The sequence below is a fragment of the Balaenoptera musculus genome, chromosome 2 (assembly GCF_009873245.2).
Source record: "Balaenoptera musculus isolate JJ_BM4_2016_0621 chromosome 2, mBalMus1.pri.v3, whole genome shotgun sequence".
Lineage (NCBI taxonomy): Eukaryota > Metazoa > Chordata > Mammalia > Artiodactyla > Balaenopteridae > Balaenoptera > Balaenoptera musculus.
In genome coordinates, this window is record NC_045786.1 from 166743305 (window position 1) to 166758473 (window position 15169).

Genomic DNA, 15169 nt, shown 5'->3' on the forward strand with positions numbered 1-15169 from the left:
GCCCAGGCTGTCCTGCACGAGGGTAAGAGATGCGTGGTGCGCCTCATGCGCGTCTCGAACAGCCCACCAACCTCCAGAGCACAGCCGCCCTGCTGGGCTACAGACAAGGGCACCCAGCCAAGATCAGAAGCGCTGCCCAGCTGACCTCAGTCTGAACTGCCAAACTTCAGAATCACGAATTAAATAAACAGTTGTTCTCTTAAGCCACAAACTGTTGGAATGGCTTGCTACATAGCAAGAGTTAACTGATAAAAGAATTGTGATTCGTGGTGATATTTTCCAAGTCGGGGACTACAGCAGTAGGCTGAATGAACAGATGAATGAATGGATGGTTCTTCTAAAATATTTGAAGCAAAAAAGTTTTCTTCTTCTTCTTTTTTTTTTTTTTTTACAAATTTATGTATTTATTTTTGGCTGCGTTGGGTCTTCATTGCTGCACGTGGGTTTCTCATTGCGGTGGCTTCTCTTGTTGCAGAGCACGGGGCTCTAGGTGCGTGGGCTTCAGTAGTTGTGGCATGCGGGCTTCAGTAGTTGTGGCACGCAGGCTTAGTTGCTCCGCGGCATGTGGGATCTTCCCGGACCAGGGCTCGAACCCATGTCCCCTGCATTGGCAGGCAGATTCTTAACCACTGAGCCACCAGGGAAGCCCTGAGGCAAAAAAGTTTTAAAACTATTATTTATACACAAGCCAGAACAGCTCAAGAGCTATGTATGTGCTCCTGTTTTTAGAACTCCCTGGCGACAAGCACATCTCTGGGGGCAGATCCTTCGGAAGCAGGGCCTTTCCTTGGGAACAAACCTGCAGCTTTGTTTCTCTGGTCCTCAGGTCCGTGGCGGTGGCAGTTCTCGTGGCGATGATTCTAACCAGCTTGGAATTATCCACCTGCAACCACTGCTCGAAGTTCCTCAGGAGCTGGGAGAAATCTTCACAGCTGCCTTCCTCCTCCTGACGCACAGTTGCCTGCGGGAAGGCACAGCATGACCAATGCATGAGAGCTTCTGAAAACAGTCCACTAGCCACAAGTCCTGGGGATTCCATCTGAGCAGAGGGATGGAGCTGAGGATGCCCAAACGGTGATAAGAGACACCTAGGGGCCGTGGGGGGGGGTGAGGAATGCATCTCTACTCAATGTGGCCATGTTTAGGGGCCAAGGACATTCCTCACTGTCACCTCCCTGGTCTCCTGGAGACAGCCAGCATCATCCCTTCCCAGGATGCCTATAACAGTGGTCACCGTCTGCCGCTTTTGTCCCCCTCCAGGCTATGCGGCCAGAGCGATCTATCTAAAATGCAAGTCCACTCAGCTGAGCCCCACTTATACACTTTAGTGGCCTCTCACACTCCTTGACGTGGCCTGAGAGCCTCAGATCCCGGCCCTGCCTGGCTCTGCAGCCGTGCCACCTGCCCCATCCTCTGAGCCAGAGCCAACAGACGTCTCGGCCCCTGGCGCCGGTGCTCTCTCCCTCGGTCTTTGCACACGTGGCCTCCTCTGCGTGGGATGCACCCCCTCTACTCCTCTCCTTGACTCCCACTCCGCCATGAGGATCCCCCGACATTTCCTTTCTCCCAGGAGGGCTTCGCTACCCCAGGTCCCATCACTCCGCAACAGGCTGCCATAGCACCTGGCCCCTCTGCCTCCGAGAAACGCATGTTCTGTAAACCGTTATTCTATGGCCTTGTGGTTCCCATTTCCTTGCTCCTCAAAATGTGCTCCGAGGCCCAGCAGCCTAAGCATCGCCTGGGAGTTTGTAGAAATGCAGAGTGACGGGCCCCAGCCCAGACCTGCTGAATCAGAATCTGCCTTTTAACACGATCCGGCGGCACATGACAATCTGAAAAGCTCTGTGCTGGATTCTACATCCCTTGAGGGTTGGAAGTGTCTCTGTTTTATTGACAGCTGTGTCCCAGCTCCAAGCACAGCCCTCAGAGCATAGTAACAGTCAGAAGTGCCTTCTGGATGGGGAAATGAAAGAATGAATGGGAAAACAACTAAACGGACGTGTTGTCTTTGAAGAAAAAGGAATGGATTTCTTTTCAATGTGGTTTCATTTTTTAAAGCCAGTCAAGGGAAGGGATGGATGATACAATGTAGTTAGGTTAGTTCTTTTTACAAAATACAGTTTAGGGCACAAAAAATACCCATCTTGTGTGCTTTCAATTTTGCATCTGGGGTCAGCAGGAAGCTTCCAACCCCGACACTCCTCCCTGCAAAGGCAGCAGCCGGGGTTTCTGAGGGTGAGGGCCTGTCTGCCCGAGGGATGCCTGGGACCTTCCCTAGTGGGGACCCCTGGGTCTGGGGTCTCAGAGTTCCTCATCCAGTGGCACAGGGAGCTCTTGTGCCACTACCGGGCAGGCTCACCTGAGATGGGACATGGTCCAGTCCTGAGCTGAGCATGTGGCCCCAGGCAGGGAAGGGACTTTGCTGGAGACAGCTTCCCACCATCAATTGACTCAGGATCTGGTCCCTCCCCGGAAGCCCCACTAGACGGACTCACCTGACGGTGGTGTCGGGAAATAAGATCCGTGGGGGTGATGAGAAACCCGGTCTTGGGGATGTTGTTGGTGAAAATCATTTTCTTCCCCGAATCCACTTCCATCCTCTGCAGCTGCCGGTTTCTGATGAGGCTGAGAAGACAAATCAGCCCAGTCAACGTGGTGATGGGATGGGGACTCCCCGGGTCACGGGAGAAGGAACAGAATTAGGGCACCAGGCTGTGGGAGCCGACTTCTGGTCTTCACAAGCCCATGCCTGTCCTTCGGGTTTGTCAGAACCTCCCCAGGGCACCTGCATCTCCAGTTTCCTGCTAGAGACTCACGTTACTGTCATCAAGGTGCATATACCCATCGATGCAGGTGAGGCCCAAGCCAGAAGGGGCTGGAGGCTAATTCCCAAGCTGAGGCGTTTCCTTGCTCTTAGTGCCTCTACTTAGAATTGCCTGGAGATGCCCGGGGGCAGCTGGCACCACGCCTGGCACACAGACCCCAGCCATCTGTTCTAGGAGCGCGGCTGAGCTCTCCCTGGCTGGGAAGGGGGCTGTCCGAGTCCAGGCACAGAGCCGGGAGCCCTCTCACCTCAGCAGGCTTTCCCCCAGCAGCCTCAGGGCCCCCCAAGACTCCACCAGCTCCTGCAGCTCCTTCTGGACCACAGCAGCCCCCTCCGGAGAAGACTTCTCCATCACCAGCCGGCCGTGCGCTTCAATCAGGGGCAGCTGCACCTCCTTCCCCGGGAATTCGTCCAGCAGCTTCTGAAGGACACACACACACACACAGAGTAAGGTCCTGGGGAGAGGGGGTCTCTGCTCCCCAGTATGAGAGCACTGGCTCCCCAAACCTGCTCTTTTGGGATGCAGGGGACAGAATCTCTCTGTGGGGAGAGCCCTCTTACCTCGACTTCGACCTCTCGGGACTGGGCATCCCACGGGCCCGTGTCCCCGCGGTGGGCCTCCAGCTTCTGTGTGAGCACGGAGATCCACTGTCGCAGCTCCAGAAGCTCGTGGCTGAAGGTGCAATGTTCCCGCACGCTCTGTTGGCACGTGTCCACAAGGTCCTGCAGCACAGCCCCGGGGGACGCAGGCTGAGACCCCACCCTGCAGGACCCTCAGCCCTGCCCGAGCCCCAGGGGAGGATGGCCCCCAGGGCTCCCCACCCAGCCAAGAACATGAGGGGTTGGTCTTCTCTTCTTCACAGAGCAAGGAATTTACCCCAGAAAGACCAACTCTGGTTTAAAGTGCCTATAAGCCTGTCATACTTTTATGGAAAGTACCAGCTCTGGGTGAGGGTGCGGGCAATGGGAGCTCTCGTCCGTCACAGGTTTGGGCGTAAACTGGTACAACCACTTGGGAAGACCGTAGGTCTGTATCTACTAAAACCCAACACTGGTATCCCTATGACCCGATCGTTTCATTCCTGCGTGTAACCCATCAGACGTGAACGCATCTTCACCAAAAGGCACATGTGCGCTGTTACTTGTGAGAGCCCCAGACTGGAAACTACCCAAGTGCCTGTCAATGGTAGATGGATAAATGCACTGAGGTACATTCACAGGATGGAATATTTCACCTCCGCAGCAGCCAGAATGAACAATCTACACAACAATCTAGTGCAACATCATGGATGGATTTACAGCCATCATGTGGAGACCTAGAAGCCAGAAACAAAATGAAACATTCTGTCTGACTCATTTGAAGTAACTTATAAAATCAGGCAAACCCAATCGATGCCATGCCAAGTCGAAGGTCAGGGTTACTTGCAGGTGCCAGGCAGCAACTGGAGGGGGCACGAGGACAGGTATTGTTCTGTGTTGTGATCTGGGTGCTGGTAACGCAGATTTTTTGTTTTTACAAATGCGTTGAGCTGCATACTTAGATGTTCACTTTTCTGTATGTGATTATACTTCGATCAAAAGTCTTTAAAGTGGTCTTGCTTTGTTTCCCCTCCCCTGAGTCAATCATGGCTCAGCTCTCTGGGACCTTGTTCATCTCTGTCTCCACAAAAGGTGGGTGCTGTATCCAGCAGAGTAACCATTCTCTGTCCTCCTGGTCACCCAGCCTGAGACCCTCGAACCCCTCTCTCTCAGTCCACCACAGGCCAGTCAGACCCCAGGGTCTGTGGTCCCCTCTCTTGCTGTGATTCTCAGTTTAGGTCCTTGTGATTCTTTGCTGGGCCACCGTAGGGCCTGCCTTCCTGCATTCCAGACACTGGCTGACACCACTGGCTGCCACTAGAAGCTGGGGACTTCCCTGCACTGTCGCTACCACCGTCTCCTCCTGTCCCCTGTGCACCAACATCAGACGCAATGCCTTCAATAGCCAGCCCCCTTGCTCAGTGGGGTATGTGCCCCCCAGGGGGACAGGAAGATCTCCTGGGCTATGGGGGAAGGACTTACTTATTAGAACTCACTAGACTCAAAAAGCACCGAGCACCAAAATAATAGAAGAGGGGCAATACTTCTTTGAAGAAGCATTTAAACAATAAAGAAAGAAGTATGAGAGAAATGGAATATCACCATTTTGCAATCCTGGCGGTGCTCAGCTAATACTTCTAATTATTGTAACAATCCATTAGCTCATCATTTGGATGCAGGCATGAAAGCTGATGTCTGCTGCTTCTGTGGCCTCTGCAGACCCCTGAAGAGCAAGGACAGTGGTTCCTACCTATTTCTCTACTTCCCCGGCCCCAACCTTGACACCACACGCTGTTAATTTATTAAATGGAATTAAATGCATTCATCCAGACCCTATGCCTCGATTAAGGCCAACAATGCAGAGCTACCCCACACCTCGCAAGGTTTTCTCTCGTCCTACTGATGTCCACAGAGGTGAAAAGCCTGTTTATCGTGACCCGAGCTTAGAGTCTTACTCCAGTACTCTCATCACTAGAGGCATCTGTAGCTGTTGAGTAGAGCGAGTGCATTCTGACCACCTCCGGTGTCTTTGGTGTAGCCTTCTTGGAGCACCTACTTCATCAAAAGGCATTATTTTGTTTTATTTTATTTTTCTAAAAGGTTATTTTATGACATAGGCTTTTTCTTTTCTTTTAATGTATTTACTTATTTTTGGCTGCGTTGGGTCTTTGTTGCTGCGCGTGGGCTTTCTCTAGTTGCGGCGAGCGGGGGCTACTCTTTGTTGCGGTGCGCGGGCTTCTCACTGCGGTGGCTCCTCTTATCGTGGAGCATGGGCTCTAGGTGTGTGGGCTTCAGTAGTTGCGGCGCGCGGGCTCAGTAGTTGTGGCGCACGGGCTTAGTTGCTCCTCAGCATATGGGATCTTCCCTGACCAGGGCTCAAACCTGTGTCCCCTGCATTGGCAGGTGGATTCTTAACCACTGCGCCACCAGTGGTTTATTTAAAAATAAATTTTATTTATTTTTTAAATTGAAGTATAGTTGATTTACAACGTTTCAGGTGTACAGCAAAGTGATTCAGTTATATGTACATATATATGTATATATATATATATATATATATTCTTTTTCAGATTCTTTTCCATTATAGGTTATTATAAGGCATTATTTTATTATAATTACTCTTCTTTTATTTCTCTTTTTGATAATAGAAAAAGCGTTATATTAAATTTTAAAATTGTGCAGGTAACTCTATGAATTTCAGGGTTGCAAAGAAGATGTCAGGAATATTTGTTATTACCATAGGGCATGTAGGGTCCGGAAGGGTGGAGAACCCTGTCTTAGACTAGCGTTCTTGAGCTGTGGCTGCCTGACAGCTGGCTTTGCACGCCTGGGGCACTCGTTACAAATGCAGACCCAGGACTCCATTTAAATCAGTGTCAGGGTGGGGCTGGAGACTGCATTTCAACTTGTCCTCAGGCCAGTTTTGAAGGAGCCATCCCACTACCCACACCTACTGGCCGTCCCACCACCAAAGGGGCATCGATCCTGCACGGACTCCAGCAAGATCCAGGTGGCCACTAGAGGGCACTGCATACGGGGCTTACGGCCACCAGGACCCACCTTTCAACCTGGCGTTACCGCAGCACACGTGCCGGGGACTGCTGCGTGTGTGCGGCCTGGTCCGTGCTTTGGCCTCCTGGCACACATGGAATGGTGTGCTTAACTTGTTGCTGACTCCGTTGTCCATCTACCCACCAGAACTTAACCCCAGGAGAGCAGGGGCCTTGGCTGTCCTGCTCGTGCTGCCTCAATCCTTAGAGCCCAGAACACTGCCTGGCATACAGGAGGTGCTCAGTAATTGAGGTGCTCCTGAATGAATGAGGAAGGGAAGACAGGAGGGGAGAAAGAAAAAGAAGGGTTGGAAGGAACGAAGGAAGAAAAGAGGGAGAAAGTCCCCAGGAGTGTCAGATGTCTCTGTCACAGCACAGACCCTCCGCTGGCCCCTTACCTCCAGAGACCGGTGCAGGATCTGGTGGTCAGAGGACAGCTGGTCCATTCTGTGCTGGTGGTGGGAGTTCCCCTGGACGAGAGGCCTCATGGCCTCCACCTGCACCCCCAGGTCCAGCCCCTCCTCCTGTAGCCCCTGCAGGAGAGGAAGGAACGAGTGGAGCGCGCTTTCTGCTTCTCCTTGTCTAGGCTGATCAGGGCGGGGGCTCCGAGTGGGAGAGGCTGGGAGGGTCCCGGGACCGTGGGACTCCCCCTCTCCATCCGCTGCACCATATGCTGTCTGATGGGCCCACTCTCAGGACTGGTGAGAATTTTAAAAATGAGATGAAAATATTCTGAGACACCATGAAAATAAACTGCTGAAGACCAGAAGGCGTCTCTGGGGGACAAACTCACGTCTGGACTCATACTTGATGACCACCTCTTAATATGAAAAATCACATCTCAGCTTTAGTTTTAAAGCCCCAAATGCATCATTTTTAATACCTTCCAAAGAACACTCCCAGGTATGTATGAGCTGTGCCTGGGTTTTAAAAAGATAATTGTTTCACGTGCATTTTCAAAACCGGCAAGCTCCTCATGCAGCCAACAGTTATTCATGACCGGCCTACGTACAGTCCATGTGTTTTCAAACATTTATTCCTAATCCCCAAATCATTTATTTAACTGAAGGCCTCTGGACTCATTAGGAACACTTAGTGAAGCAACTTTAAAAGTAAATATTCATGTTAGACTTTGGAGCCATGGAGTAAGCAAAAGGACAGCCTATCATTTTGTTAGGCTCAAGGATCAGTCATTTGGAGGTGCTAAAGGCCTTGCTGAGGCCAGGAACCAACAGGTATATCAGCAGAGATTCATTTGACATGAAAGGTCAGTTCTCAAGGGAGGGTCTAAATACCTGGCTCGGGCTGGCTGCTTTGCTGGTTACTGCTACTGCACGGGGCTGCTTCTAGGCACAGCTGAGTATCTGAGGAGAGGTCACTCAGGCCCGACAGACCTCTTACCTGCAACCTCGAAAGCTGGGCCTGTTTCCCAGGAAGGTCCCGCTGAAGCCCATTCTCAGCGTGGACCCTGATTTGGAGGTCTGAGAGCCTTCTCTGCAGGGGATCAAAAGCCGCTCCGAAATCTTTGTGTTGAGCGAGTGAGCTCTGCGGAGACAGAACAGGCAGCACACAAATCAGCTTTCTTCTCAGGCTCCCTGTGGTACAACCTGACACTCACAGACTAGCTGCTCTATCTCCAGCCTTCTCCTGGCTGGCTCGTACTCACTCAGGCGCCGCCCCCTCCAGGAAGCCTTCCTGGAGCCCTTGAGGGTGTTTGACTCCCCTCCTTGAGGACCGTAGCATCCTCACCTAACAGTTGTTCTGCCTCTAGAACAGGGGCTGGCAAACTACATCCCCTACCACACACCCCAAGTCCCACCAGGGGCCTGTGTTTGTAAATAAAGTTTTATTGGAACACAGCCACACCCATTCATTTACAGCTGCTTTCATGCTACAGCGGCAGAGTTGAGAAGCTGCAACAGAGACCACTTGCCCTGCAAACCCTCAAATGTTTGCTAAATGTTTGCTCTGTGGATTAGATCAGACCAGGGATGTAATGCTCTTAGCAGGTGCCAGGCCCCTGGTCAGTGCCCCAGAGACCATCTCTTTCATCATCATCATTATTAGATGCTCAGCAAACATTTGTTACCTAAAAGAAACTGGCCACAACATCCCATGTTATGTCTTTGATTTCGTGTGGCCGTTTAGAAGTGTCCCTAATAATACTAGCTCCCAGCTCTCCAGTGGTTTAAAGTTTACAAGTGTTTTTCTCTGCGTCTTCTTATCTGACAGTCCCCAGCTCTCTCTGCAGAAGACAGTTCGACTTGATCAGTGAAGAAGGGAATTTGGGGGCAGAGGTGGGAGGCTGACAGGTGAGAAGGATTGTGCCATAATCCTACCCAGATGATAGATGAGGGACCTGAGGTCATGGGGGACAAAGCGATATGCCCAGGACCACGTGGTGGCCAGTGGCAGAGCTGGGGTCAGGATGCAGGGCTGCCCTTCCTGGAGGGCCGGGTCGAGGGTTGAGGGCCACCAGCGGGGCTCACCTGCAGTTTGCTCTTTCTCTGCAGAAGCCGGTTGTGCAGTAAGTCTCTGTCTCTCACGGAAGTTGCCACCTGCTCCAGCAGGGCCGTAGCTCTCTCCTGGCCAAAGATGCCGCCCAGCAGGTCTTTCTTCAGCTGCAGCATCGTCAGCTGCTCCTTCAGGCGGGAGCTTTCCGCCAGGGCCGCCTAGGGGAGACAAGGCCTCCGTGAACCGCAGGGCAGGATGAAGCTGGAGATGGGGCCGGGAGCGCACCTATTCTGGCTGCCCCTGCTGGGGAGGCTGGGCCTTGGTGCTGGTTTCCAAGGAAGCAGCGAACGTAAGGAGAAACGGGCTGGCAGGAAGGCGGTAGGAGGCCCTGAATGTCAGGGTCAATCTGATTCCTCTCTCACCTCCACATCCATCTTATTACCAAAGCCTGAGCAAGAATTCTACCTCCTACGTGTCCCGGAAATCCGTCCCCTCTCCATCCCCCACCACTGACTGTGGTGCACCCTCAGCCTTGCTCACCTGAGCCCCAGAAGCTCCTGACTGCCTGCTGCCTCCCAGCCGCCCCCCGAAATCGACCGTCCACACTGCAGCCGAACCCCAAACTAACCAGTCTGATCCTCTACTCAGTGATCCTCTATCACCGACAGCAGTGGGCCATCCCCCAGTTGGTGTATGGGACACTTCAAAGGGGCTAAGGGCCTATGGGATCATGATCACAGGAAATTCTGGAAGGCTTCCCAGAGGAGGTGGCACCTGAGTGAAGTCATGATGTGTGGGAGCTCACCGGGCAGAGAGGGGAGGAAAAGGGGACTCAGAAGCCCTGTGTAATGGGCAGCTGGCTCCTAAGCAGGCAGCCTGAACTCTGCACAGCCCAGGCCCCACCTCCTCCAGGAAGCCTCCCCTGACCACATTCCCAGCCTACACGCACTCTTCCTGCACCCAAAGCCTTGTTCCCCGCTTCAGGCTCCTGCTGATGAACAAGCTGTTGGGGACAAATACCTCTTGCTTCTCTAGCTGAGGGCGCAGGGGCCCTGGAGGCCAGGGGTTTGGTCTTCAGCTGGCCAGAGTCCTTCCATTTTATATCTAATGATGTTACAGAGATGCTGAGCTGGGCACGGGGCTGGGAGAGGGAGAACTAAGACCCCAGCCCAGGTGTGTGGTTTGCAATTAGCTACACAGAGGTCAAGCCTCTAGCTGTAGGGAGTCACCTTCACCCCCTTTTCACCAGACTCAGACACAATATCATGAGGGTTAAGAATTCAGGCTGGGGAGTTGCAATCATGAGTTTGGATTCCATACTAACTGGGAGAACTTGGGCAATTCCAAGCCTCGGTTTCCTCATCAGTAAATTAGGGGTAGTCACACACCCTAGTTCACGGGGCTGCCGTGAGGCTTAAATGCCTAAAAAGCATTTAACATCGTGCAGGACCCACAGTGAACACACGATAAAAGACAAATCTTCTCAGCCATTATTATTTAACCAACTGTTATGTGTTGAATTGTGTCCTTCAAAAAAGATACGGTGGAAAAAAAAAAAAAAGAAGACCCATGGGGAGAAGATGGCCACGTGATGACAGACACGGAGATCAGAGTGATGGACCTACAAGACAGTGAACACCAGCGACTGCCAGCAAACACCAGAAGCTAGAAGAGGCAAAGGAGGATTCTCCCCTAGAGCCACTGGAAAGAGCAAGGCCCTCCTGACACCTTGACTTTGGACTTCCAGCTTCTAGAACTTTGAGAGAATGAATTTCTGTTGTTTTAAGCCACCAGTTTTTGGTGCTTTGTTACAGCAGCCCCAGGGAACTAATACACCAGCCACGCCCAGCTTTCGGCTGGAGCTTTGCAGATCCACAGGCTGCTCTGAGGCTAGGTGCAGGAGGTGAGTCAAGAAAAGAGAGGGCTGGCAGCTTGAGCCCTGGCCTGTGAAATCCATCCCGCCCAGGTGGGCCAGTGGGAGTGATGCAAGACATACTCCCAGCCAGCAAACAGCGTCCAAACGTGAATAAACCAAAGTCCTGGCCCCAAGTGTTCCAGCCCACTGCTGCGTGAAATTCCCGCACTGGGAGTCCTGGGTCACACTCTAGAAAGACAGGACCTCTCTCCTGCTTCAGGGAGGTCCCGGTTTGCTTTCTGCCTTAGTGGGAAGGACAGGATGAAATATAGTTGTGACACGGTGGGGAAAGTTAGACGGGTCTGGGTTAAAGCCAGCCCTGTCACTTAATGGCTGTGTCACATTGAGCAAGTGGCTTCCCCTCTGGGACACTTGTTTTTCTCAACAGTCAAATGATGATAAGTGCTCTGAATGCCTCGCAAACCTATTTTCAGGAGCCAGAGTGAAGACAGGGATGAGAACATTAGACAAGAGTCTAGAACCCACCATTCTGGCCCCAGCTCTGCTCTCTTGAGCAGCCTGACCTTGAACAAGCTCCCTAACTTCTCCCTGGCCCCAGTCCCTCATCAGTAAAATGAGGAGAATGGTAGAAATGGAAACAAAAATCCATGTACAAAGATAATCAACATATGTTAATTATGGCAATGAAAATTGGAAAGAACCTAAACAATCTAAGTGCGGAAACTTTAAAAAAATAATGACATGCCCCCAAATGGAATATTCTGCAGCCATTTAAAGTGATGGCTTTATTGGACCATTTTAAAGGCTGCTGAGAAAAAGCTCATATGTGTCAACTGAAAATATCTGAATATACAACTATGCAGCATGAGCTCAAATACACAGTGAGGGTGCACACTTGCAATGGTGGCACCCACCTTGGGGCCATGAAGGCAGACGTGGTTTAGAGCTGGAAAGAGCTTGGGTCCTGGAAGATACTGCTGAGCTATCAAGCCAGCTCTGGGATGACCTGAAAGTCTCCGTGTTTGTTTGTTTATTTATTTATTTATTTATTTATTTTATTTTTTTTGCTGCATTGGGTCTTCGTTGCTGTGCATGAGCTTTCTCTAGTTGAGGTGAGCGGGGGCTACTCTTCGTTGCAGTGCGCGGGTTTCTCATTGCAGTGGCCTCGCTTGTTGCGGAGCAGGGGCTCTAGGCACGTGGGCTTCAGTAGTTGTGGCATGTGGGCTCAGTAGTTGTGGCTCGCAGGCTCTAGAGCGCAGGCTCAGTAGTTGCGGCGCACGGGCTTAGTTGCTTCGCGGCATGTGGGATCTTCCTGGACCAGGGCTCAAACTCGTGTCCCCTGCGTTGGCAGGCGGATTCTTAACCACTGCGCCACCAGGGAAGTCCCGTCTCTGTGTTTTAAGCCACCACTGATCAGGTTTTCTGTCACTTGTCACGTGCATCCCAATTGACACACAGTAAAGGTAATGGCCTGACATCTTGCTCTTTCTCAGCACTGCTCAGGCTTCCACCAGAGGACCGCCTGCAGCAGGGTCCTAAAGAGAAGGGCCGAGCGCAGATCAGTGCAGAGTCCTGGAGCTACACCAGGCACCAGGCTTCACCTTCTTCCCAAGAACTGAGGGTGACTTTTGTCGCTGATAACTACAAGTGTTGACATTTCCTGTGCACTTAGAACTCACCAGACAGGGTACAGTGGGCTCCACCCAGGCATCTGGAGGACCCAGAGACACACCTGTCCCTGCGGGGGACAGGCTGAAATGCTATGCTTGGCTGGTGGCCTCCCCCAGCTGCACCCATCAGCCCTCCCGGCAGAACCATGCTTACCTCAATCTGCGGCAGGAAGGTGTGGATGGAGGGCAGGTCTGGAAGGCTGGTGGTGACATCCAGGAGCCTCTGGGCCAGAGCCCTCCACAGCTGCAGTTCCTGCAGAGGCCGCTGGAAATGCTGCCACAGGTCCGTGCCCGCGGCATTGCGCAGCCTGGTGGTCTTGGCCTTCAGGCTGTGAGCACCGTGGAGGGGGAACCGAGAGAGGAGAGAGCGGGTCAGTACAGGAGCAAGGCCTCTGCCCAGACCCCAGAGCGCCCGGCTTGTGCTGCCCTCAGGGCGGGCACTCTCCTATTCTACAGACTGCTGGGCTGTCCATGGGACCCTGAGGCCTATGCTGTCCAGATAAAAGGGCACTGGAGGTAAGCCAGTCCTTGAATAGACTTGCAGCCCAGCTTCTGGACCAGGGAAAGAGTCAAGCCTGGAAGAGGAATTATGGAGCCCCCAGACTGGTACTGCCTGCCCCCAGGCACCTCGCAGAAGCAAAACAAAATACTTTCTTGAGTAGGATGCCATTACTTTAGGCCCAAATAATTTCTACAGATAATTTTTCCAATACACTGTCCATTGTATAGCACAGGGAACTATATTCCATAACTTGTAATAACCTATAATGCAAAAGAATCTGAAAAAGAATCGATATATATGTATAATTGCATCATTTTGCTATACACCTGAAACTAACAAAACATTGTAAATCAACTACATTTCCAAAAATAGACATATATATATGTATAGATATAACGTCTAGCACCCAGCCATAGATAACGAGCACCTGCCACCTCCACAAGAGCAACGAAGGAGAGGGAGACCTCGGCCACCCCGTCCCACGGCCCGCTTTATGCATGGGAGATTCAGCCTCAGCACCTTGTGGAGGACCCAGGCCCTTGTTCTGGATGTACACACGTAGGGCCTGTGCACACTGTGGGGTGAGAGTCACCTGGCAAGGCAGGAGGTCCCTGAGTTCCTTCTCGAGGAAAACCCCTGCATCAGGCAGGAGGATGAGAAGTGCTAAGAGATGGGGACAGTCGGGCTGTATTCCAAACCCCTCTGAGCCTCATGTAGTAAAAATAGGTACCGATTCTGAATTTACACTGTGCCCAGTGGATATCTGATCTGCTGGTCTTTGCTGGGCTAAGAAGCTGGAGACCTGGCCGTGCCCGAACCCATGGGCGGACAGGAAGGTAGAGGCTGGTCTGAAGTCAGGTCCAGTGCTTACATCAGCACCGCCGTCAGCAAGCGGGGCACAATGCTGGCCTAGTGAAAAGCCCTCCCCTTGGACCATTGCACAGGGGACCCATCCCCCGTGCGAAGCTGCATAAGGAGAGTTGATGGAAATAAGTGAAGAGGCCACATAGCACAGAGAAAAGCAAAGTCCAGGCCTCTTTCTGGGAGCAGAATGTAAAATACTTCGGAAAGGGGTCAGTACCTGAGCCCAGTGAGACCCTATAATGGCCAGTCGTTGACAGGAGCAAGAACTATTTGTTATCAGGCAGCAAGAGGGTGCAAGCCCCCTCTGCAGCTGCTGTGAGACGGGCAGAGGCGCTGAGCGTGGGGTCCAGGACCTCCCCCGGCCCGCCCGGTACCTCTGGTGCTCCTGAATGGCAGTGGCCACACTGTCCGCGAGGGGCTGCGGGTCCTGGGGGGACACGATGAGCTCCTGCAGCCGGGCCTGCAGCCGGTGCCCCCGAGGCTCCTCCGCGGCCAGCGCCGCCCGCGTGGCCTGCAGCAACAGACAACACCCGATGGGATGGGCGGGCTTCCGAGACGGGATGGCGGTGTGTGTGCAGCGGGGTGAGCACATCCCGCGGCAGTGGGTCAGCCTGGGAGAAAACGGTCCCCCAGGGGAGGGACGGGGGCCCCGTGAGCTCAGCCCCTGCTCTCCCTCGCTCCCGCTCCGTGACCCCAAACACGTTTGCTCTTGATGAGCTGGGTTTTCTCTTTATCATCACCTACCTCACAGCACTGCCATGTACTAGCACCTAATCATACAAATAACTAATATTTAGGGAACAGTGATGATGTGCTGAGTGCCCTGTGGTCCCATTCACTGAAGCCTGGCCGTGGTCCGAGACAGGAATTCTCCGTGTCCCCGTTTTATACACAAGGAAACTCTGGCCGAGAGTTTTCTGACAGTTGCAGAGCTGGGAAACGGTGGACCTGACATTGGAGCCGGGCCCTCTGGCCCTTAACCTGCCTCTTCAGCATGAAGGAAACAAGGACCTAAAGATGCTCTGTGAATCCAGTTATTGTTGTCGGCAAGAGGATATTTCCACCCCGCACGCCCGACCACTCCACTCCACTCCATGTTCAGGTACTTTGGATGCGGCCTTTTCCTGCTGTCCCGGGAAACGTGGAGCTCGATCTTGACCTTGACTCTGGCTGGTCCCATGCTCAGTAGGAGGCAGGGTGGGGGAGTGGAAAGCGCACCGGCTCTGGCAGGACACGGGCTGGCCTGGAAACCCACCTCCAGCCCTTCCCAGCTGCGCAGCCTTGGATCGGTCCTGGTCCCTCGGTGGTAAAACGGGGCCACCCCCGCTTGACAAGGCACCGAGTACAGAG

The 15169-nt window shown here is 52.8% G+C and overlaps 1 protein-coding gene across 4 annotated transcripts in view; it reads right to left on the bottom strand.

Moving 5' to 3' along the window:
- Positions 1-15169, bottom strand: part of SYNE3 (spectrin repeat containing nuclear envelope family member 3) — a 96357-nt gene that overhangs the window by 19976 nt on the left and 61212 nt on the right. For all 4 annotated transcript variants that reach the window (XM_036843033.1, XM_036843035.1, XM_036843031.1 and 1 more), the window contains 9 exons: positions 14194-14330; positions 12608-12782; positions 8943-9125; positions 7855-7998; positions 6852-6986; positions 3386-3547; positions 3073-3245; positions 2496-2625; positions 800-961 (listed from right to left, as the gene is read on the bottom strand). In XM_036843033.1, the coding sequence (XP_036698928.1) occupies positions 800-961; positions 2496-2625; positions 3073-3245; positions 3386-3547; positions 6852-6986; positions 7855-7998; positions 8943-9125; positions 12608-12782; positions 14194-14330 (1401 nt within the window). The remainder of the gene's footprint in view (positions 1-799; positions 962-2495; positions 2626-3072; positions 3246-3385; positions 3548-6851; positions 6987-7854; positions 7999-8942; positions 9126-12607; positions 12783-14193; positions 14331-15169) is intronic.